Source organism: Coffea arabica, chromosome 11c, assembly GCF_036785885.1.
Source record: "Coffea arabica cultivar ET-39 chromosome 11c, Coffea Arabica ET-39 HiFi, whole genome shotgun sequence".
Lineage (NCBI taxonomy): Eukaryota > Viridiplantae > Streptophyta > Magnoliopsida > Gentianales > Rubiaceae > Coffea > Coffea arabica.
The window spans coordinates 40,962,601-40,986,737 of NC_092330.1; the positions used below are offsets into that span (position 1 = coordinate 40,962,601).

At 37.0% G+C, this 24,137-nt stretch overlaps 2 protein-coding genes and 1 pseudogene across 6 annotated transcripts; 2 read left to right on the forward strand and 1 right to left on the reverse strand.

Moving 5' to 3' along the window:
• The first annotated feature begins 2,654 nt into the window (after positions 1-2,654).
• Positions 2,655-8,561, forward strand: LOC113717367 (transcription factor BIM2). Of its 5 annotated transcripts, none has more exons than XM_027242176.2 (8): positions 2,655-2,869; positions 3,033-3,168; positions 3,415-3,505; positions 5,826-5,895; positions 5,994-6,089; positions 6,620-7,035; positions 7,870-7,999; positions 8,141-8,561. In XM_027242176.2, the coding sequence occupies exons 2-8, from the start codon at positions 3,072-3,074 to the stop codon at positions 8,243-8,245; spliced, it is 1,005 nt and encodes a 334-aa protein (XP_027097977.1). In that variant the 5' UTR covers positions 2,655-2,869; positions 3,033-3,071; the 3' UTR covers positions 8,246-8,561. The 5 variants fall into 5 exon arrangements, with proteins under 5 accessions (XP_027097977.1, XP_027097979.1, XP_027097978.1 ...); XM_027242178.2 differs by having other exon boundaries at positions 3,421-3,505; XM_027242177.2 differs by having other exon boundaries at positions 3,039-3,168.
• Positions 8,562-8,932: 371 nt separating this feature from the next.
• Positions 8,933-17,707, reverse strand: LOC113717366 (uncharacterized). The gene is made up of 11 exons (XM_072070312.1): positions 17,240-17,707; positions 16,077-16,240; positions 15,364-15,586; positions 15,142-15,287; positions 14,841-15,049; positions 14,429-14,563; positions 13,422-13,550; positions 12,101-12,510; positions 11,295-11,511; positions 9,886-10,079; positions 8,933-9,632 (listed from the first exon to the last, which is right to left on the reverse strand). The coding sequence occupies exons 1-11, from the start codon at positions 17,629-17,631 to the stop codon at positions 9,440-9,442; spliced, it is 2,412 nt and encodes an 803-aa protein (XP_071926413.1). The 5' UTR covers positions 17,632-17,707; the 3' UTR covers positions 8,933-9,439.
• A 3,186-nt stretch (positions 17,708-20,893) lies between these two features.
• Positions 20,894-22,184, forward strand: LOC140016593 (tabersonine 16-O-methyltransferase-like; annotated as a pseudogene).
• Positions 22,185-24,137: the final 1,953 nt, after the last annotated feature.

The following is a 24,137-nucleotide window of genomic DNA, read 5'->3' on the forward strand; positions in this document are numbered from 1 at the left end:
TTAATTTGATCATTAAACTCCTTTCTTCTCTCTACTTTTAGAAATTTTTTGGGTTATTGTTTAATCTTTTTTTGTACTCACTTGACTAGTATTCTGTCGGTTTTTAGAGATCCCATTAATAATTGTTCTTAAGTGGGATAGTTTTCATAGAATAGAGGCTAAAATATCCTAATTTATAATTTAGTGACTAAAATAAGAATTAGTATAATTGAGAGGTACAAAATGGAATTAACTCTCCAGAACATTGGAACAAAGTCGATAAGAAAGCAAGGATTGGTTTTGTAAAAGCCTTTTTTTTTTTTTTTATTGGTTTTGTAGAAAAAGAAGCAACTGGCACACTTAATTACTCATTCAACATTTTAAACTTTTGACAATACTATCATTTAGATAGCAGAATCCCTAAAATAGTATGTTAGAAGACTATAGTTACCATAAGCCTTTATGAATTCATCACTTTGCGGGAATATGGGAGAAATGTAATTTTAGTCTCTAATATTTGATATTTGTGCAATTCTAGCTTCTAAAGTTTTGGTAAAAATAAATCTGATCCCTAATGTTTGGTTCCTTATGCGATTTTAGTCCTTAAAGTTTAAGCAAAAATAAATCTGGACCATAAAGTTACCAATTTGCAGTAGATTTAGAACAACAGATGGATTTTCCCAATTATTGACAAAATTGGTCATGTGTTCATTAAATTGGAATTTTTTTTTAAAAAAAAAGAAGAAAAAAAAAGTTAAGTATGATAGTAAAAATAACTCACGTAATGGCACATAAGTAACTAATTAATCGACAATTTAAAAAATAAAATATTTTGTTAAACTAGAGGCAAAAAATTTTTTGCTTGGGGTGGCGGAGATAGAGGGTGAAAATGAATTCTGAATCAATGAACTAGGAGCTCTAATTGGTTTCAATTTTGTAGTTTAACAAATTTGTTATTTTTATACATACTTAATTAGCATCTAAATTATTAGTCATTAACCCTGTTGTTTAAAGTTAATCACTTTTTTGCTTTTTTATTTATAGATTTAATTCAACAGATACATGACTGCACGTGACCTGATTTTGTTAGTAATTGAGAAAAATTTTCAAATATCCTAAATCTGTTTTCAATTGGATACATTGTGGATCAGATTTGTTCTTACTAAAATTTTACGGACTAAAATTGTACATATACTAAATATTGGTAATCTAATTTGATTTTGCTAGACTAAAACTACGGCTTCGTATGGATTCCCTCTTATGCTCAAAAACTATTTTTGTTTGTGGAGTCTATAGTAAGAAAAACTCCAAAAAACAACTTAAAAAACATGCAAATTCAAACACCTGGAAACAAAAAAAAAAAAAAAAAAAAGTAAAATAACTCCCATTTTCTTCTTCCAAACATTACCACCACCCATCACTTTCCGCGACCGCTATTGCCAACACTTCCCCCTGCTGTACTGTTGTCACCATTTCTCCTTCTCCTCATCTCTCTCCCTCTTTCGTCCCATCTCTTCCTTCCTTTTCTCCTCCTCACTTTTTGCCTCCCCGAACTCTTGCTTTTTCCCTCATTTCAATCCGGTCTTCGGGTCGCGATTAGATTTGGTCGCAATCTATGACTAGATAACGAGCTGCGTCCAAATGCCATGGGGAAAGAAGAGGGATGCTGGGAGAAGGGAAAGGACATGAGAGGAGGAGTGGGGAAGATAGGGAAGGAAGAGGAAGATGGAGGAGGAGGAGAGACGGAAGAGAAAGGAGGATAAGGGAAAATGGTGATAGCAATGAAGAAAAGAGGGATGGTTGTGTTGGTGGAGAGTGATGGGTAGGGTAGTAGGTAGTTGTGGTAGGATAATTTTTAAACAAATTTGTAAAAATTCAATAAATTTTTAAATTTTATAACATTCCCAAATATATCTACAATGTAGGTTGCATTTGACAAATGAATTTTTAGCGTGTTTGTTTAAAACTGTAACTTACCGTAGAAATTGTAGAAATTTTTTTTGAAATGTGTAAATTTTGAATGTTTTGAAGTGTATAGTTTAAAATTTTAAAAATGTTTTTCGAAGTTACTGTAGTTACAGTTGTTAAAAAACTTGTAGCAGACAAACTTGATCAAAAACTTGCTTGCCAAATAGGCTCATAAGATTTTGACATACATTGCTATTATAAAATTTTTTGATAAACACTCCAAAAACATTTAATCCATAGGAAGCGTGCAGTTTCCCTTGAAAATGTTGCATTATTTGCTCCATCCTTCAATTAGGCTTCAATAATTGATTTTAAATGAAGAAATATAGGATGCCCAAAAAAAAAAAAAAAAAAAAAATTCACGGGGTCTAAGTGGGGCTAGCCCTCATCTCATCCTAACCTGTTCCATGTATCTAATTTAAACAACCTAACTCACCTTAAGTTTTTGGCTAAATGAATCACGTGACTCACGGGTGCTTCTCCATTTTTTATCTTTTATTGTAAATCGGAGCAGTTAATTGCATTTCTATTTATAGATTTTCTTTGTATTTACTACCAGTTCTTGCTTCTTGGTGTTTATATGCTAATTAACAAAAAAACAAAATACACGTAAGAAAGTAAATACAAGACAGCGACTCTTCTTATTTTCACTGCTGGTAAAGATATGTTATGTATATGCAAAGAAAAAAGAAAAAACCCTTTATAAAAATAAATGGGAAGAAAGGTGAAATTAAAAAACCAGCCCGTTTCTGTACTCTGGTCATCACACCAAAGCAAAAGCCGGTGCATTAGTAGTGTTGCGGCCACACACGCTCACCGGAGCAGTGGACACCCCAGTTCAACCAAATTTCTGGAACCCACTTGCCAAAATTAATCAAATTTCTCTCCCATAGCTCCAAAGTCTAAACTTTACCATAAAGAAGTAATTTTTTGCTCCTCTCTCTGGTTATAGTTTTGGGTGTTATTCGTTATTTTTGGTTTGGTTCAGCCGATATTCTTGTCTAGATCTCTTTTTATCATTTCTATTCTAGCATTTGATTGCATAGATTTTGTGGGTTTGCGTAATTTATGGGTTTTATGCACAGAATCAGCTTATTAGAATTGAATCTTGGGGAAAAAATAGCATGAAATCTGGAAAGGGTCATCAGGAAGAGGAAGAAGAGGAGGAGGAAGATTTTGGTGCCAAAAAAGACTCCACACCATCCCAAAATAATCCCAAAGGTGAATTTTTATTTTATTTTTATTTTTTCCTTCTTTTCCAATACATATATAGATAAGTAATTTTTGACGGTGGCCCTTTAATTGTTCTAGTCTAGTTTCAGGATCACTTATACTTCATTTTAGTGCAGTTTTTGATAGATTGGCCCCTTTTATAACTGGATTATTGGGATTTGTTGAGAAAAGAAGTGACAATTGGCTCGTTTTTGGAGTTTCAGAATTATGACTTTTTTTTGGATGAATTGGTAGGAGCAGATGGGAAGAGCAGTGATAAGGCAAATGCAATGAGGTCGAAGCATTCAGTAACAGAGCAGCGAAGAAGAAGCAAGATTAACGAGAGGTATGCTATATTTGGTGGCTTTTATTGTTGTTAATCATGTATCTGTTTATTGTTTAGTAGTTAATTGGACGAGTTTTAATTGAGTGAAATGTAGTTGTAATGATCAGTTTCATGAAATCTTTGACTCCTCGTTGGTGTAGTTTCGAATTAGTTATGATACTTTTCTGAAGACTATACCTTTAAAGGCCAATGTTTGATGTGGCTACAGAGTGATAAAGTGACCAAGCTGCTTGATTTATCGTAGTCAATCTTCATTTACATAATTCTTTCTTTGTCAAGAGAAGATGTAAGAATTTGAGTTTTAGTAAGATGCCTTTCTTTTGCTTTACCGTAATTCATGGTGGTCATGAGACTTATTGAGGACTTTTTGGATAGGTAGGAAGGTTAGAGAACATTCAACTTCCAATAGAGATGAAGTCTCTCTCATTATGCGTTTTAAGCCTTTTTGTTGCTTGAAGATGGGGGTGTTTTTGTGACAACTTGGTCAGGATGGGAAAAAAAAAAAAACTGGGCTCCAATCAATAAAAAATGGATACTGTGTAGCATGTCTTACTGTTCCCATATTGAATGACTAACTTGAGGTCTTTCCTTCTTTCTCTCAAGTCCCTGTAAAGGACAAAAGTGTCCTTTCTTGGTCCTGCAGTTTCAGATAATCTGTTTTTGTAGTTATTGGAGTCCACCTGTAGCACAATAGCAGAACGCTTTTCTGTCTTTTCTTCTCAAATTCCTTGTATAAATAAAGATACACTTCACTGAAGTTGCAGAGCTATTGAAATGCCAATCCCCATGAATAAGTCAGCTGCATTGGTGTTGGGCTAGATATGGCCCACATATCTAGCCAAACACAGCATGTGGGGCCATGTCTTTTCTTGGTCCTGTGGTTTCAGGATAATCTGTTTTTGTAGTTATTGCAGTCTACCTGTAGCACAGTACCAGAATTCTTTTCTGTCTTTTCTTCTCAAAATTCCTTGTATAAGTAAAGATGCATTTCACTGAAGTTGCAAAGCTATTGAAATGCCAATCCTCATGAATAAGTCAGCTGCATTGGTGTTCTAAGCAGTGCTAGATATGGCCCACATATCTAGCCAAACACAGAATGCGGGGCCATGTCTTGACAATTGTGGACTCTTTGTGTATGTGTCAAACACAGAATGTTGTAAATCAAAGAAGAACTCTACTTTGTCTACAGTTCTGCTTGGCCTCTTTTCCTACTTGCGAGTTTTCTAGCTTTTGGAGTGGATGTTTGGGATTCGTGTGGGATTATCCTGTTGAATCCTTAACCTGGGAAGTGGAACTATGTCATATAAATCTTCTCATTAACAAATTGATAAGGAGATTGTGGAATGTAAAACTTTGGATTAATGCATTTCCTTTTTGGTGAAAAATCAGCCTCTGCTGGGCATTGCCTTCACTGTTATATTAGTTCAAGTAGTACCTAGTAGCAGGGGTTGACAAGCAGGAAGAGGAACTGACAGAGATGCAAGTAAAAAATAGAGTGTTAACAGGATTCATCCAATATTAGTTTAAAGCTCCAATAGCATTCAATGGTTTATCTACTTTGATTGGTCACAGCTGTTCTAGGTGTGAAATGAGACAAGTTATTCTGAAGGCATCAGAATTGTGGAGTTTTTGGCTTTGTGTATGTCTCGACATTTTTATCTGTACTTGCGGCATTTGGTTTCCTGGCCATTATAGTTCTTGTAATATGCGTAGCTCTTGTTTTCTTCTAATGTTTGGTTTTCACCAGGAGAAAAAGACCTGGTCTTTCCTGTGTTAATGGTGGGTGCAATAATTGTGAGCATGTGAGTAGCTTATATTTACTGCTTTGATCTGATTTTGCTATTGTTGCTCAAGTTACCATCAAGAAATTATTGGTTGGCTGTCTTTAGAAGGGCAATTTCCTCCTTTTTCTTCTGAAACCCTGTGGCATGTGGTTCCATTAACCACCTAGCAGTTAAAGTTGAGGCTACACGAGGTGCCTAAATATCAAATATAACTGTTTGCCAAGTGACATTTGTCTGACCAATACTGCTGTTGTCTTGATATGATGCCAAATACTCCCTTCCCTAATAAGTCACACTTTTTTAAGTTTCACATTCTTCGTGCTTGACTTGTCTAGGGAAATGTGAAGTTTGGGAAATTATTTGGCTTATGTATGACATTCACGTGGGTCTATAAGACTTCAGAGCTTCTGGAGACTTCTTTTGGAATAAAGTGAATTATGATAGGAAATTGAGAGGAATAAACTTTTAATGTTCAGGCAATCCATATTGGAAATTTAGTCTTTCTTCCAGTAATTAAATTTTATTTTCTTTCCCAGATTTCAGATTTTGAGAGAGCTGATACCCCATAGTGATCAAAAGCGAGATACTGCATCTTTCCTATTGGAGGTATATCAGTTGATCAAAATAAGTTGTTGCAATTGCCTCCTTGTCTCTTCAATGGTCGATTTACTGTAGGTTGGCTGATTGTCTATGTCTGTGTACAGGTGATCGAGTATGTACAATATCTACAGGAAAAGGTTCAAAAATGTGAAGGATCATATCAGGCTTGGAACTCAGAGCCCACAAAGCTGATGCCCTGGGTAAAACATTGATATCTACCATATAAATGAATTTTATCATTTTACCCATGCAAGCCATCTTTGTTGGCTCTATAAACATGTATTTCACTTGGCTAGATCATGCAAGATGTGTACTAATTGGGTTTCCTTTATGGTAATTATTTTGTTTCTCTTTCCCACTTGCCTACACACAACTATAGTAAGATGTTTTGTGGCCATTCTGCTGTTAAACTTTAACTGATATAGTTTGGCTGTTACTGTCAATTTCACTAATGTTCCATGGCTTATTTGGTTGGAATACTAATCTAGGTTTTCCTTCAACGTTCTTTCCCTTTTCTCTTGCTATTCTTACATGCCTAGTGCCTTCCTTCCTCGACAGTAACAACATATTCTCTGACAAAGAAGAAACTTAGCAAGATTTTTGGATATCCATATACGAAAATTCATTTTACTATCAAAATCTTCTCAAGAAAACTGCATTTTGGTTTCCATTTCTGTTTTGATGCATATCTTCAAACTGACCAAGTTTTTATGGCATTTACTTGGAGTAGAGGAACAGTCATTGGCGGACTCAGAGTTTTGTCAGTCATCCACAAACAATGAAAAACGGCTCTGGTTCTGGTCCACTGTATCCTGGAAGGTTAGAGGACAATAATATCACTGTATCTTCAACTGTGCAACCAAGTCAACAAAATCCAATTGAATCTGACCTTGGGAGGGAGGTTACCTCTAAAACCATGGATCAGCAAACTGAACTGACCAACCAGGCGATGCCCATGCCGATGCCTTTGCAGGCAGCCATGCCAGTTCCGATCCAGAATGATGGTGCCTTCTCCCACTCCCAACCTAGGCCAGCTCCTGATGCGCAGTCTTCTGACTGTCCAATCACTGATGATATGCTAAACCATCCGGAGGGCTTAACTATTGAAGGGGGCACAATTAGCATCTCAAGCATATATTCACAAGGGTGAGTGGTTTTACAGCTTGTATATTTGTTTTAATGCTATGGATTGGCACATGGTGTTTCATGTTAATTAACTTCTGTGGCTGTTATTACTGTCTCTGATGCTTAAAATTATGTTCTTGCCACAGAATTCTCAGTAGTTACTGTTAATCCCGACTCTCTTGTATGCTCTGGGGCAGGCATTAATAAATGAGTATGTTTCATTGTTTGTTGGTGCATCATGGAACTTGTAGCTAGAACCATTGACAGATGGCATGCATTCATTAAGGTTTTACTTGCCATCTCCTAAATTTGCTTTAAAATGTGGTCACAATGCAATATATAATTTTGTATCCATTTCCTTCTTTGGGATGGGGGGAATTATTGGAGGCGTGAGAGAAAGAGAAGGAGAGAGAGATTGTCTCCAATTATGTATTATCAGTCAAGCGCTTGGGGACTTTTTAGTGGTCTGGCCTGATTGCTAAGATGAGGACAGCTTGTGGTGGTGGTTTCACTATTAGAGATTTTGATATATTAAGAAGGATTTATTGTGTTTATGGCTCTGCTTTCGGGTGCATAATATTTGTGCTGACTGATTTGGTTTTTCAAGGTTGTCTCTATGTAGTTGCTTATGTCTGGGCATTTGGAGTTTAAAATCAGCTGTTTTGTGCTTTATTCAATTCTTTCTTCTTTTTCTACCTCTCTACAAGGTTTCTATGTATTCTTTGTGCAGTGATCGCATGTTCAGCAGGAGGTAGTCCATTGTAGCTTAATGTTCTTCTGTCAATAGATTTAGGAAATCTTTCAGTAGGTTATGATGATTTTAGCTGACCTTGCTTTGCAATTGTTTCTAATCAGGTTGCTTAACACATTGACGCAAGCATTGCAGACTGCTGGAGTGGATCTCTCTCAGGCCACTGTCTCGGTGCAGATTAATCTAGGAAAGCAAGCAAATAGAGGACTGGCTTCTGGGATTTCCGTCACTAAAGTAATGACATTTTAATGATTCTCAGTATTTTTTTTTGGGGGGGGGGGGGGAGGTGTGTGTGTGGAAGAGTACTCGGCTTCTTGGATTGCAGTTGGTGACTTCTCTATTCTATGCTAATTTCATTCCCTTATCATGCTTCAGGATCATGAGCGGCGTTCACCTTCTGGTGATCAATTAGCGGGGCAATATCGGGACACAAGCAACGGTGAAGATTTCAGTCAAGCCCAAAAGAGGCTGAAAAGGTGACCGTCCATGCTTTCCGAATCAATGTGTGCTTGGCTCAGTTTTGTCTCGTCCGATGGAGAAAAGGCTAGTTGAATGTAAATGCTGGAATTCTCATATTAATCTTTGGGCTTTAGGCTATTCTGCTTGCTTGTCTATATGCTGCGCCTTCTCGACTTTCTGCCTGGAGTGGTTCATATATGTTCCTTTGTTGGAAACTGGAATTAGGTTCATCGATTGGCAACGATTCAGCTTTCAAAAACAGATGGTTTATCTCTGTACAAAATTTCTGGTGATCATTAGAGGCTTGGTGCTGCCACGCCAATTTTCTTTTCTTTTCTTTTTTTTTTTGCCCCATCTGAAATGCAATGGACCTTGTTCAAAAACACTCTTCATTGTTTGCCCGAGCTCCCCGTCCACCTTGCTCGCGGACTGAGGAATCCACCCTCCAGGAAACGACCGCATGGAGCCATTGGTGTGCAAGGACACTGAGTATCCATTTGTTTGTAGTGCAAAAATAATCATCGAGGAATATGTCATTCTATGCCTTAAACCTTTTTAATTTCGTTAAACTAATGGGATTGAGAGAAGGTAGAGAAATATGTTTTCATGGGGAATGAGAAGCTTATTGGACGTGATATAGTTCAAAAGCTTCTGCGCAGCCTCAAACATTCAGCCTCAAAAGCTTTTGTACAATTTAGACGAACGCTGTAACTTCGAATTGGTCCACGGTTATCATTGTCTGAGTACAACTTACACAGAAAATCCATCTGACTAAATGGTAAGCCGCCTGGATAAATGTCATTTTTGACGGAGCACTAGTGCTCCATGCTGCAAGGTGTTAAAAGAGAGGTACATTCAATATCAACAATTGCTGATATACCTACGCTAGCTGTTCTTAAGTTGAGGAGGTTGCTCTTAAGATGTTAGAAATCTCCATATAAGAACAGTACACATACGGTAACCAACAATTCATGGAACTCAGGCAAAACTGAATATCCAACTACCCATATTGTTGCAGGGAGGGAGTTAATAGTCGCCTGACCATATTGTTGCAGATAGCGAGTAGCTTACCTGGTCTCAAATGTGCTCTCTCTATTGCGAGTTTGAAGTCCTACACTAAAAACCTTTTGATTGCCTCTTACATGAATAACGACCATGATCGATGCATGTTCCAACAATTTTCTACCTCTAAGAGGCAGATTTTTGGCATTTTCATCACCCACAAGTACTCAGGACTTTCAATAGAAAAGCATATTCATAAGCCGTTTCCTCACAATGACTAATACGGCCACCTTCATCAAAATGTCCTCCACTCATGCTACTCCTCAGAATGACTGAAGAAGAACAAGTTGAACATGCAACCTCCCGTACCCTGGCCACCCATTTGGCTGCTTCCCAAACACCAACCCTTGAGTGCACAAACATCTTCAGGATCATTGTTTTAGAAGGATGCATGCAAAGACATTAATCGCATACAAATGAAGATGATTCAAGATCATTTTTAGGCAAAATGGCTCATTGTGTGCTAAGGATTTAAGCATGACATTCAGGCTCAAATAAATAGGCAGGCAAAAATTGAGACATGAATTTAAAGTTAGAAGACAAGCACAGAGTCTTGTAGAGAAGAATTACGCAAAAGGAAATTTCAGATGCAAGCTTACCTTGAGTCGTTAAATGAGGATTTAAGCAGCACTGCAGGATAACAAAATCCTTGACGGATATTATCATAAGGAGAAACTTTCAGGATGTTGTGAAAATGGGACTCTATCTGCGGATTCCCAAACTCCTCATAGTCCAGTACAGTGAGCGGCAAATCAGTGTCTAACAATGTGTTGCATACGTCAAGAAAGGGCACCTGATACATGTATTATACACATCATTTTCCCCAACAAGCTGATTGCTGAAACATTAATAGAACAAACAATAAAATCTAAGAGTCTATGACCCTGCTAAAAGAATTAACAAGAATATTGACCTTTGTATTCATACTAAAAAACAAAAGGGGTTTTTTATTTGATTTCCCAAATTATGGAAGTCAATTTTGGAGATGTCGACTTCAAAACTCACTGTAATCTTTCTTCTTTCTTTCTCTATGCCAAACTCTCTCAGTGCTCCTTATTCGGGTCTTCCCAACACCTTCCCATCTTTTTATTCTCTCCTTATTTCTCAACAAAAACCCATAAAGAGAAACCTATCTAAAGCAAAGCCGTGTTTAGTCGTTTCAAACTTCATACACAAGTTGCAAGGAATCAAAAAGCAACATTCAAAAAATTGAAGACAAACCCAAACAAATCAAGGATAACACCATCTGAATCAAAGCTGTGTTCCACTGTTTTAAACTTTGTAGCGAGTTGCAATGAAAAATTATGCACAAGAGCAGCATAAGGAAAAATTTTAAAAGTATCAACCTGGTTGCAAGGAATCCTCTTTGTCTTTTCTTTCTTCTTAGGAAGCCGTAAAGGGAATGGGTATTTGATAATTTAAGAATGGTAGTCGATTTCTTAGAAGTAGACTTCTTAAAAATCAACTTTTAAGTTTTTGGAAGCTTAATAAAAGCAACAACTATTGTTTAATTAGAAAAACAATGGACAATATTGGCATAAATAACTCAAAAATTGGGTTTATTCCCAAAGACAATCTAGATAATACAAATGGTGGTATTACAGGAAGTGTTCACTAGACATTTGAACCAGTAGTGTCATGGCAGGGAAAAAATCAACTTGCAACATTTCTTAAAAGCATGCATGAAACTATAGCTTTCTGGCCTTTCTTTTTTCTTTTCATACTTCTTTCTTCATCTAACCATGATTTTTCCTTTAATTGAGTAGCATCTTGTTGCAGAATCAACTACTGAATCTTTATCTTCAATGTAATTTTTTATCTTTTAATCATTAGCATATCAGTTTAATTGAGTTCCCTTATCCATTTGTCTTTTATGATGATTTTACAAAGCCACACCCACTTTGATCTCCCAGCAAACATTTGCATGAAAGAATTAGAATAAAGCAAAAGAAATCCAATCATTACTGTACCAGGTAAGATCACAAACAAAGGCATACTAAGTGTCTACCTTCAATATGGCAGCTCGAAATAGATTTGGATGCATATTCATGGCTGCACCCACAAGAAAACTTCCAGCACTGTGGGCAACAACACTAAGTTGCTGTTTGTGAATATAGCCCTCATTAATTAGGTATTTGCCACATGAAACAAAATCGCATATCGAGTTTAACTTATGCAATCCACTGCCAGAGCTATGCCATGAAGAATCAGCACCAGCACCACCCCTGCCCTCAAAACACATGACAGTCAAGCGATATATAAGGATACTATCATTAATTTAATATTTCTTCAGAACTGACCAAAATTAGATAAGTTGCTGACATAAGAGAAATCACAGAACCACCATGGTGAATGAAGAGTTAACAGTTAAGGGATCTAGAGTCTTTGTTTTCTAGAACTGTTATATTTCTTGCTCTAGAGAGTTGCTTATGAGGTTACAGTCCGCTAGCATCCAATGCTCTCCCAAGGTTAATATAACTACCACATGCTTTGGTCAGCACATAAATAGCTAAATGTTCGTTAGAATGTTCACTTGGAAAACTGAGAGCAAGCACGTTGACACACTTACAATCTGTTCTTCGGGTTACATGGAAACTACAACCTATATATCCACCCTTAAAATCTTAAAGCCAGGAAAAGAACGTAGCTTTTGTTACAAATGAACAAGCATCGCCATAATATGACAACTTAAATCCTGGTAAACAAGAATCATGAAGGTCACTCTTGTTAAAGGAACTGAAACTTTTATGCAGAAGTCTTCCTTGTATCACCCCAAATATTAGAAAACAAATATCTCATTTCTTTTCTATTTACCTTACATCAGCAAATGCAATCACCCAACCACGATCGAGCAAGCTCAACCGATCTGCACACCAGCTTTTATCAAGAAGTTCCCCATACGCTCCATAGCCATGTAAAAGCCCTGGAGATTGACCTTTTCTATGAAGCTCTTTAGAATACAAGATAGTCAAGGGAACCCTGATGCCGTCATGTGAAATAACTTCTTTTTTCTCACAAAAGTACAGGTCAGAAAGGTCTTTCAATCCCGATGCTTCACTTTTATGACCATTTGTTTTCTTCTCACACAGAAGGTCCTCAATATCCTTTGCACTCTTATAGTTTTGCAAGTGGTTAGCGCTGGAACAAATATTAGACACCTCTTCTTGCTGCACAACAACGTGCGAATTTCTCGACATGTCATAGTCGACAATAACATCAGGTATCTGGAATTCAAAAAGAAAGATGAGATGCATGTGCTTAGTGCCTTCTACTTGAGTTTGTTACATCAGCAGAATTTCTAATTTCCACCCACCGATATTCTGTCTAAGGGTCTTTAAGTTCAGTTGTCAAAAGATAAACTAGTGGTACAGAGAAAAGCATAAAATAGGAGGAGAAAGAAAATATTCATTTAATATTGTTTATTTTGACTAAAGTTTCCACCATAGCAGTTTAATTAAACTTCTCCCTCAACCCCCAGAACACCCCCTTCCCCTCAAGCCAAAAGAAAACAAAAGGAAAATAATAGGGAAAGGCTTCCAAAAATGTAAATGAAGACAAAAGGATGTATGGAGCTTTCTCAATCAGGTGTTAACCAAATTATTTGATCTCAAACAGAGACCCAGAATAAAGAACAACAAAGACGATGGAGAGAAACACAAGGCACTTGTACACATCTAGTAAAAACTAAACTATTGAATGAGCAATAACACAAGCCTTCAAACAGCAAATCATAGAAGTTGAAACATTGCATATTTATGGATTTGGACATCATGCCTGTTATTCAACTTAAGCACCATAAAGTGAGACTTCTAGCACCCGTTTATTTAATTTAAGCGTAATTTAAAGTCTGAAAACAATACTCAGACAGTGGGAAACTGGGTAAAATAAACAGCCTGACCTGGGCAATTCATTGTCTCTTCTTGATATTTTATGACTACATGGATAAATGCTTTTGGCTGTCTATCTGAACCAAGAAAAGAATATTCTACTAGACAAAAGATCTATATGCCACTATAGAGTAACATGAATATACATATCAATGAAAAGAGATAAGGAAGTGGGGAATGAACAAGAAACTTAAAGCTATCGGTTACAGTTATAGATGTCATCGGTAAGGGAGTGTTCGACATCATACCACAGGAGAAGAAAGCACAACACGATAGACTGAACTCATGAAATCATGATTTGAGCCAGGCGATATTGTACACATATTTGAAGGCAGAGGGAAAAACCATGCATGAAGATCATCAATCTTCAATTCTGTCTGCAGTCAAAAAGGAAATCATCTTTAGATGTATATATCAACACTACTTAGTTACTTCTTGATAATCAAGTATTAGTGAACCAAGAATCCAAGTGAACCATGAATGAGGAAGATACAAGAAAAAACATAAATGAGTAAATTTTTGAAAATATTTTCTCACTACAAAGTCAGATCATCTCGAAATCCATACCAGGGACCAAGAAATGAATCCCTGCTTCAGTAAATTAGGAAAACTTTAATCAGATGCATCCAGCTTTCGCAGTCTGAGGGTCATTACAAACAAAAGTACAAACCGCAAAGTGAAATGACAATTTACAAGAAACTGAAATCTTAAACCCCCTCTTATGAGAGATTGGTATTGTTTGCATTGTGTCCCACTAGAATTCAGTTAAGATCTTTACTTGGTAACCAACATCTAGAAGATGCACGAGAGCCATGTCTATTAAGTTCTACTGTATGTATATATTAGCCATCCTTTTATAGCAAGAGAAAAGATCTCACAGGCATGACACTGAAGCACTCGAAAAGAACAATATAGAAGAATCAAATCTCCTTTAGTGCAAATGCAATACGGGAATAGGAAGAACACCAACAAAACCAAATAAATGTCTCAGAAACAAGTAAAACAAAGCATACAAGATATCATCTGATTAGGCATTTAGTCTAATTGCATTTCACGGAATCTTGGTTTTTAAAGTACCAAGTTAGGAATGGACATGTATTTTGTCTTAATTAACCAAATGGAAATCAGGTGGATATATTCCACTTAAGGACATAAGGTAATTAGTACATTCGTTTTGCTAAGTTAAAATGTGTAGAAAAATTACATACATCCAGGCCTCCATTTATAGGCACAAGAAATAGGGAAGAGACTCTACCTTACAGTCAGACATAATGGGCATCTTGATTGAACACATGGACAAAGATCCCTCTTTGTTGAGGAACAGTACCAGATGTTCATTGAAGATGTCCATATCTAGAAAGCAAGTATCTTCATCTGGAAGAATGATAGGCTGATAAGGAAGAACAAATAAATTCAGCAAATCAAAACACGTAACTACAGTATCTGCACTTAAAATTTTCACGTGAAAGCTACAGTTTGTGACACAAGAAGAGAAAGCAGGGTTAAGTGCAACACACTGATATGCTAAAGTTCTGGTACTTTCAGGTGCAAGTACTGCCCTAAAAAATTAACCAAATCCACCTATATAAACGAATCTAGCTTGTCTAAATGACTAGCAAAACAAATCCTGGAATTGAAAGAAAGATACGCTATCCACTGAGGATTACCTGCAAATTTGTTGAGTGCAAATTGTCAGCTCTGCACCTACCCAAGTAATAATTTCCAGAGTTAGATAACTCATCCGTCCTTAATGGAGCATTAGTTAGAATATAGAAGAAGCCATCATGATGTTCCAGAAAGTACTGCACACCAGAGATGCGCTCACAAAATCTTAGAATCCCAGATTTTGGATCAAATGCATCTATAACATAAACCTGCAACCACCAAGGTGCAAAATATATGAGCAAAAGCTTGTCCAAATGCAATTGAAAGGAATGAAGCAAAAATGATGCAAACAAGTTCCTTCCTCAGATGAAGCCCTTGAGTTAGAATTCACAGTAATAAACTTGCCGTCCTTTGTGCTTGTTATATCCACACAGTATCTGGAATCACTTTCCACAAATATTGGGATATTATTGTCCACAGAATCTGATCCCAGTTTCATGCATTGTACACTAATAACAAAACATATAGGTAAGACTACATAATGATATCAAGCTCAAGGCTAAAGAAACATGAATAGGAATTTGCCTGTATGGCCTGTGGTTCTGGTCACATAATGTGTAGAATAAAGTACAGCCATCTTGAGCCCATGCCAAGCTAACAACCCCCTCAACTCTGTGATTTGAAAGAACAATCCTTCTTCGAAGGTCCTTGATTTGAAGCACAAATTGTTCATTACCAGTTATATCAAGTGTATATGCAAGAAATCTGTTGTCTGGTGATACTCGACATGTACCCACATGTACATATCCTATATAAGCAAAAGCAACATAAGAGCCAAAAGGACAGTACTATGGACAAACTGCATTTAAAGACAAGGAACTTAAAAAATAGATGCTTACAGATGCACTACAATTTTACAACTACAACTGAATACTTTCCAGCCTTGTTCACTTCCACTGATAAGGCTATCTATTGCCAAGATTCTAAAACACAAAAATACAAATCAGCCCACTGAACTAACAGGGACAGTTGCTAGCTGTAGGCATCTCAGATTGCAAGAGCCATACATGCTATAAGGCACTATATACTGTGTGAGCAATATAATATGCTGAAACAATTGAACTTACGAACAACTTTCTAGGAAGTCTTTTGAAATATACTAGAGAACAATAATATTAGTTGATTTCCTCATAATGCAATATTTCGCCAATAAGAAAGGAAATGTATGTTAGAAAACAATAGTTCTGAGCAATATGAAATCCTTGAGATCTAACAGAAAAGTAGACATATAAAGTTACCATATAGCTCAGCAATTTCATTCCAATCTAGCAATATTTCTTCCTCCCAAAATCCTTTGCTCATGTAGTTGACAACTTTCTTCATCCAACCTTTCCCGTCATTAGCCAACTTCCTACATAAAACCGGATACTCCTTTCCCTCCGGAATATGCTGGTAGTACAACCTGATGAACCCCATAAGAAAAATTTTCAATTCAACATTTAAGAACCCCGTAAATTCTGGTCATATATAAAGAAGATGGATGCATAAACACAATATAATAACTTTCAACAAAGAAAGTCACGTTAGTCAGAAAGTCAACAACTTAAAAAAAATGTTATCTTTAACTAAGACACAGAAGGATACAAGATGAAGGCTAAGCAATATTCAGCTCCTTCAACAATATATACGAGACACTAATATAAAAACCAATAAGGTAAAAGCTTATAAAAAATGGAATCTCTTGAAAGCCCAGAAGGATTTAGGAGTTAGGCCTTCTCAGCTTTACTCCTGCATGCCATGAAGTTGATTCCATGCACCAGAAATTGTAAGAAAATGGAGCAATGTTGACATGTTGTCAAGGCTTACCACTTTTAAAATCACAACATTCATAAACAAAACCATTGAGCCCCACAGACAGACCTGAGAGTAAACGATCCTAATCGAGCCAAGCACCATACAGCTCAGGCTGGGTTTACTTTTCTAACAAACTTAAATCGTGTTTAAACTTGGCTTCATAATTATGTAAAATGAAGTAAAACGAGCTTTCTTCAAGTCAAAATCCAGTCGAGCTCAAGTAGGTTGATTTATTCACATGTAACATTGGAAGTGCTAAGCTTGTTAAGCCGAGCTCAAATTGAGCTTGAAAAGCTAAAAAAACACTGATCTTGTATAGACTCATTCTATTAGTTGACAAACCAATCCACTCTTGAACAAGTTCTCATCAAGTGGAGCTCGAGTCGATGTGAGCAGCTTGATCCTTCTTTCATCCCTCCAAACACATATACACCCCCTTTAATAGAGGCTTACGCCTTCCCACTTTAAACTCAACACATTCATAAATGTGAAATTAAATTTTCACACACTAGCATCCAATTACACCTATTCATGCACGATTATTACGAAAATATAAATCAATATAAGTAAAAAAAAAAATGAAATGGGATTCGAGCAAAAGGAATACCAATCTCCCCATCGTTCAGGCGGGGTAGAAATCTTGGAGGGCATTCTATTTATCATCTCAGAAAAAAGGGTTCTTTGCAGTTCTTCTGTATCTTTCATGAAAGCATCCGCATAAGAGTTTTCTTGACGAAGGTAGTTGATGAAATCCGGGTCGTTGGTATTGGACATCCAATGGTAGGGGTCTTGCCACGACAGTCCATGAGCAGAGACTGTGAAAGGTACTTTCTTTGGGACTGGAGGGGCCTGGGGTGGGCTGAAAGAATGGTGGCTTTTGCAGAAGGTGGAGAAGAGTGAAGAAAACGAGGATGAAATGGAGAATAGTTCTAAGTTCAGGGGTAAATGGGTCTTTGTGATTCTGTTTCTGGTGGCTGATAAGAGGGCTGCAGAAGCCATACACGGCGGTGGCGAGGGGGAACTGGGGACTGGAGAGTGGTGAGTTTGGTGCTGAAAGGTATTATTTAGTAATTACTATTTGGCCTATTAGAGTTTAAGCTACTTTCAATTATGTCCCCGTGGAGGATCTCTCGGACTCAAGTTTAGCAATTAATTGGTATTCAAAATTAGTACTAATTCAATTTTTTTTTTTTGGCATAAAAGATATAATTTCATATCATGAAATCTGCACTAATTAGTACTAATTCAATTTTGAACAAGCTCTATATAATAAACTTGAATCGAGTTTATAGTTTTCTTCACATTCTTTTAATTTTTTGTGTCTAGTTGCATATGTATGTGAACATTCAATTTTTTGTCAATGCCCCCAAAATCCTTTTATTTTTTTGCTTCTAATTGTTAGAACCATTTATATTAGTGGACATAAGCCGTGGCAGGTAAGATTTGATTTCTTCTCTTCTGGAATATGTTTCTGGTCTTTCTGTGCTGTTTGATATGTGCTCTGTTTCCCACATCAAGAGAGAGTATAATAAAATTAGGATTGACTTAAATATGTCTTGCCTCTGTGGATAACACAGACTGTGTAGGAAATAGTTAGACCTTTCTTTAGCTGATACATTGCAAGTACTTTTATCCACAGTACATTATTGAAAAACTAAGTGAAAGGTTTTTCACATCATAGATTGCTTGACATATTTAGGTAAATGCGTCACAAGCAGGAATGAGCAGCACTAATCCATCATCACCTTTACCACTTCTGTTTACCTCCAAGTTGCTCGAGAGTTTAAAGCTGCACAAGTCCACAATCTCATCCACAATGCCTGCTGATTCTTCCTCTTCCTCCTCAGAGAAAGGGCACCCCATGAACTCAGCGATTCATCTGATGTGGAAATCGGGTTCATCTCTCAGCTCTTCATATGTCAAGAACAAAACTTTCCCAGGATTTCCTGCCAATACTGCAGCACATTGTTCCAAAATGGTCCAGCCAGACTCACTACTCCCCTGCAGAACTTGTAGAAAGCCTCTTCCAGTGAAAGGCTTCCCATTTCAGGCTTTCTCATTTTGTTTGCGAAGTGTCAAAGGGATATTTAAGCATCCTTGGACTTCCTGCAGATGTAGATCAGCTTGCACCCTGAGTCCTTCACGGATTTTGGCAATGACCGTAAGACATGTGAGTCGCTATGATCCTAGGAGGAGAAGGGGGATCAGGATCAGGTACTTGTTCATCAAATTCATAATCGTACTCCTGCATCGGCACCAGTTTGTGGGAATTCTTCGTCAGCAGCAGGTGGCTGTTGTCTCTAGGAGGATAACGTTCTCAATTCGACACGGCAAATGCTAAAGACTTGAGCCAGATGGTGCGCATTTGGGGTTACAGGCAAGAATGATATGGGTATCATGAGCTTGGAAGCGTTTTTGACATGTTGGGAGATTTGTACACGCTATGTTTGGGTACCAAAATCCTTCGAACAGGTACAAATAAGGCTCACCCCATCCCCTTTCTCTGGGCAGATTTGAAAGAATGTTCCTACATTCTTCAGGCAATTCTTCCTCCAGCATCCCTGGACGTAGTATAGACGACTCTGATTGTGCTGACATCTTTTTTTTCCTTTTTTCTTTTCTTGGTTTTTTCTTCTAAGAAATCTGAAGATGGTGAATGAAGTCTAGAGCCAATACTGCTGCCCTGAAATTTATGCAACCGAAATAAGGTTTACAAAACACCCTATCTAGAAACTAAGATTTGTGAGAGATCGAAGAATTTTGGTTCGGAGAAGTAGAGAATTGATCTCACTGCTCCTGTTCCTAACTAGTGTCAAGAAATGATGGATCCATTGTTTGTTTAGAGTGGAAATACAATTAGTGGAACACAAGTGGGATATACAGTTAGTTGATCCACCAATTACTGCACCCCAAGACAAGTGTTTATTAATCAACATTGATGTGTAGACTAACTCAGGAAAAATGGCATGGTCCTATCGTTTAATAGTCTAGCTTTCTGGCTATCTGATTTTAAGTGTTGCATTTAAGAAATGATTTAACCTCAGTACAAGAATATTGCTTAAAACATAATAAAGCCACATTATGCTATGCATAGTAATGGCAAGTGCTCATTGTCTTCTTTTCCCTTCTTTTTTCTCGATTTGGCAAGAAACACAGATTTACATAATCCGCTTCAGTGGAAATATCATACCATCATCCTTTTGTGCATTTATTTCGGTCCACAATAAGCAGTTCTGAAAATTTCTGCGGTGGAGGTGGGGAAATGAAGAGTAAGTAAGGTAATTCTATGGCTGCGAGAAAAATTTGGCAAGCTACTGTTAGTCTGTTACTACGGTTGACTGAAGATACTATAACAGATATTCTGGACTCAAGATTTATCAGTTTATCTTTTCTCAATGAAGTCAAAAAATGCAGGTGAATTCTTTGATAAATTACAAACTCGTGATTCAGGTTTTTAATAAATACTTTCGAAACAGTAGAGCACTATAGAGTCCAATCTGAGATTCCACCAACTAGATCGGGAAAGAAACTTCTGCAGGCATGATTCAATAAAGAAAGCATCAACAGCATGATCCAAGTGATCCCAAATAATTAGCGAGGGTCATCCTGGAAACCGACATGGTGCAATTATCTTTCCATTGTTTTTTGCAGTGTACTTGGGTGGTTGACCAACCATAACATATATGTCGTTTTTTCAAGTTTCAAAGTTGCTTTATGTGCTCCAAGTTGCATAAATAACAGCAAACTATAGGATTTCTAAGACACTTTCATACCATAAGAATTCTAACTCTAACACTCGCATCCTTGTTATTCAAAATCTAATACAGATAAACAAAAATAAGCAAAATTAGTCAGTGAGTTAACAATAAGAGAGTCGGGAAAAAAAAGTTTAAGTGCGGTTTAGATGTTTGGTGGGTGACTCGAATCTGCCAAATTACTAGTTAGGTTTGACAGATAAACAAAATTTGCCCAATTATTAGTCAGATGTGATGAGAGTGAATCGAATCTGCTCGAATATTAGCAGCTGTCATCGGGTAACCTTCTAGCTGTAACAGCTTAAAAAACCCAAATTCATTGGGTGAAGTTTGACTGCTGCTTCCATAAGAGCCGAAAGCAATCAATGATAGGAGGCATAGCAGGCGCTGCATACATTACTAGCTTATAAATGGACCTCCTGCTTGCGCACTTGGAAATTAACTTGGCAATTGATCTAAAGACGTTGCATTTGAAGATTTAGTTCCAAAAAAATTCTTAGCAACACATGGAAAAAGTTGTGAATATTGATGAGCTTCTTGAAGCTGAAACTCATACACAGCGTGCATTGTTCGACTTCAAGAAATCTGCATGTCTAAAATGTGCAGTTGAGTTGGGAATTCCAGAAGTAATAGGCAAACATGGGAAGCCTATTACACTTTCTGAGCTGATTTCTGCCCTCCCAATCCACCCTTCTAAATCTGATCACATTCATCGCTTGATGCAATTCCTAGCAAACTCTGATTTCTTCGTGGAAAAACTGATCAAGGCTATGCACTCACCCCTGCAGGCCGGCTTCTTTTAAAAGATGAGCCATTCAATGTAAGGGCATACGTTTTTATGGCAGCTGATCCTGTCGTGTTGAAGCCTTGGTTTTTCTTGACTGAGTGGTACCAGAATGATGATCTCTCTCCATTATATACCGCACACGGGAATAATTTCTGGCATTATGCAGCTCGAGAAGTCCCATTCGGGCAAATGTTTAATAATGAAGTCATGGCTAATGATTCTGAGTTTTGTATAGAGGTTCTGATGACCAAATGCAAGTTCGTGTTCGAGGGCTTGGCAACTTTGGCTGATGTTGGGGGTGGCACAGGCAAATTTGCTAGGGCCATCGCCAAAAACTTTCCTAGCATCAAATGTACCGTGTATGATCTACCACATGCGGTTGCTAATGAAGGAGGAGATAAGAACGTGGACTTTGTTGCTGGAGATATGTTTGAAAGTGTACCCTAGGCTAATGCAATCTTACTCAAGGTAATAAAAGACATTCTTCCCGGGAATTTAGGATTTTCTGCATCCCTTTTTGCTGTTCTCTTACGAACTGTTTTGCTTGCATGATCTGGAACTAGCATATGTCCAAGATAGTAATGCGCGTGATTTTTATGGTCTGAACAGTTGATCCTCCATGACTGGAGTGATGAAGACTGTACGAAAATTCTCAAGAACTGCAGAAAGGCCATTGCAGAGAAACACGATGGTGGTAAAGTGATCATTATAGACATTGTAATGGGAAGCCGGATACAAGATAAAGCATCACTTCAAACACAGATCAACACGGACATGCAGATGTTGGTTGCGCTCGGTCCTGCTAAAGAAAGAACTGAGAAGGAATGGGCAAAACTGTTTATGGAGGCTGGATTTACTAGCTACAAGGTATATCCAATCTTGGGTACTGTAAGGTCCCTGATTGAGGTTTACCCTTAAATTGAGGGACATTTGCTACTGTGAATGAATAATTAATTGTCAGTTTTAACATTTGCTACTGTGAATGAATAATTAATTGTCAGTTTTACTTTATTTTGTGTTATTTATTTTTTGGCTGAATTACAAATCTCAGCATTTTCATTTTTATCCTCATATTGCACCTAGTTGTGTTCTGTGTCCCCATGTAATTTGTGGCATTCATCATGACCTTTTTTTTTCTCTTTTTCTGAGAAGATGCCAAAAAATGTCTGCAGGTTTGGTTGTTATTTTAAGACTATTCTTTAGTTGTTAATTCATGGCGTGGGGTATTATAAGTATGAATAATGTGTTATTTCTTCTATAATTCATAAGTTTTTATCTTTTTGTTGTACATCAACAAAAGTACTCTGACCATCAAAGTACATGAACATAATTGAAAATTTTTGAACATGTTTCAATTCTTAGAATGCTTTGGTTTATCAAATTCTCCATACTTGGTTTTCACAAAACGGGTTGAAACATATTTTAGGATGATAATATATATCATTCAGATTCAAGTCGAATCCGGATAAACAGACTTGGAAGGAATTTTCCATCTGGAAATCATGGACTGGATTTGGGTTCGACTCGGGACAGGTTCCGGTTAACAACTCTAGCTAAACGACAAGGGAGTATTAGTAATTTCTTCTATTTTTAATGCTTTAGAAATTGAATCATTCTAGGAATTTTTTTTATTCTTTTAATTTTATTCAAAAGATCAATCGTAGTTTTCCACTTATTCTCTTGATGATTCGAATCCGTGATCAATCAGTTACTAATTAAACTATGCCTTGCTATCAATCATACCAAGACTTGAAAATTAATTTCTTTGTTGATCATCATTGCTAAGAAAAAACAAGGTTAGATTTTTTGCTTGAGGGACTTGAAAGTCTATATACATATATATATAATGCGTGTATACACACTTTATTTTAATTTTTTTTATTTAAAGGATCAATCGTAGTTTCTCATTTACTCCTTGATGACCCGAACTTAAAACTTATCAGTTTTAAGTGAAGTGACTTATCAATTAAATTATGTTTCATTATCAATCATACCAAGACTTGATAACTTATCAGTTTTAAGTGAAGTGACTTATCAATTAAATTATGTTTCATTATCAATCATACCAAGACTTGATAACTAATTTCTTCGCTGATCATCATTGCCAAGAAAATAAGATTTTTTGCTCGAGGGACTTGATAGTCCACACACATACATGCGCGCGCACACACATAGAGAGAGAGAGCAATTTTTTAAGTGACAAAATTATGATCATTGAAGTATGTAAAAAAAAAAAAGTTTTTAAAAGGTAAAGTACGTAACATTAGTATGAAACCTTTCAAGAAGTTTGAAATCTTAGCATGCACTTATCAATTTCCCTGCCCCCTTACACTTGGTTTTAACAGAGTATTTTGGGGGAAGCAACCTTCTCAGGTTTACATACTACTACTTTGATGCGCAAAATGTACGGCAGGCATGTTGGGATTTTATGTCCATCGAAGTCGAGGAAGGACAATGGGAACCCCACCACTTCTTCCTTCAAATTGCTTCGTTTCCAACAAATATCGTGCAGATATCTATCTCATGGGGCGGTTAGATTTGCACCAAATACAAGCAACCATTGTTCGAAATTTGCGAGAGCATGCACCTTGAGTTCCCAAAATTGCAATGGAATTTGAACTATTCCCTTGACTGCTTCAAAAGAGTAGTAATGAAATACTAGTACGTAGCTAAGAATAGTAAAACACATCATCCATGGAGCTAAGTGAAAAGATTTAGTAGTGCATCATCAAAAGCACAGAGGTCCCTCCTCAGGTTCAGGCCGGGTTTAGTTAGCAGCAAAAGTTGGAATTATGTGTCGGCCATCTTAAAGCTACAAGACAAGAAGTTCCTCATTTCCCTAATTACAATAAAACCCTGTTTCCAAAACTGTATGCCAGAAAGAAAGCTGATCACTTTCTTTTCTAATATATTTTTGCAACTAAAATATTATACTAGTTAATCTTCGTGAGATACCACCCCAT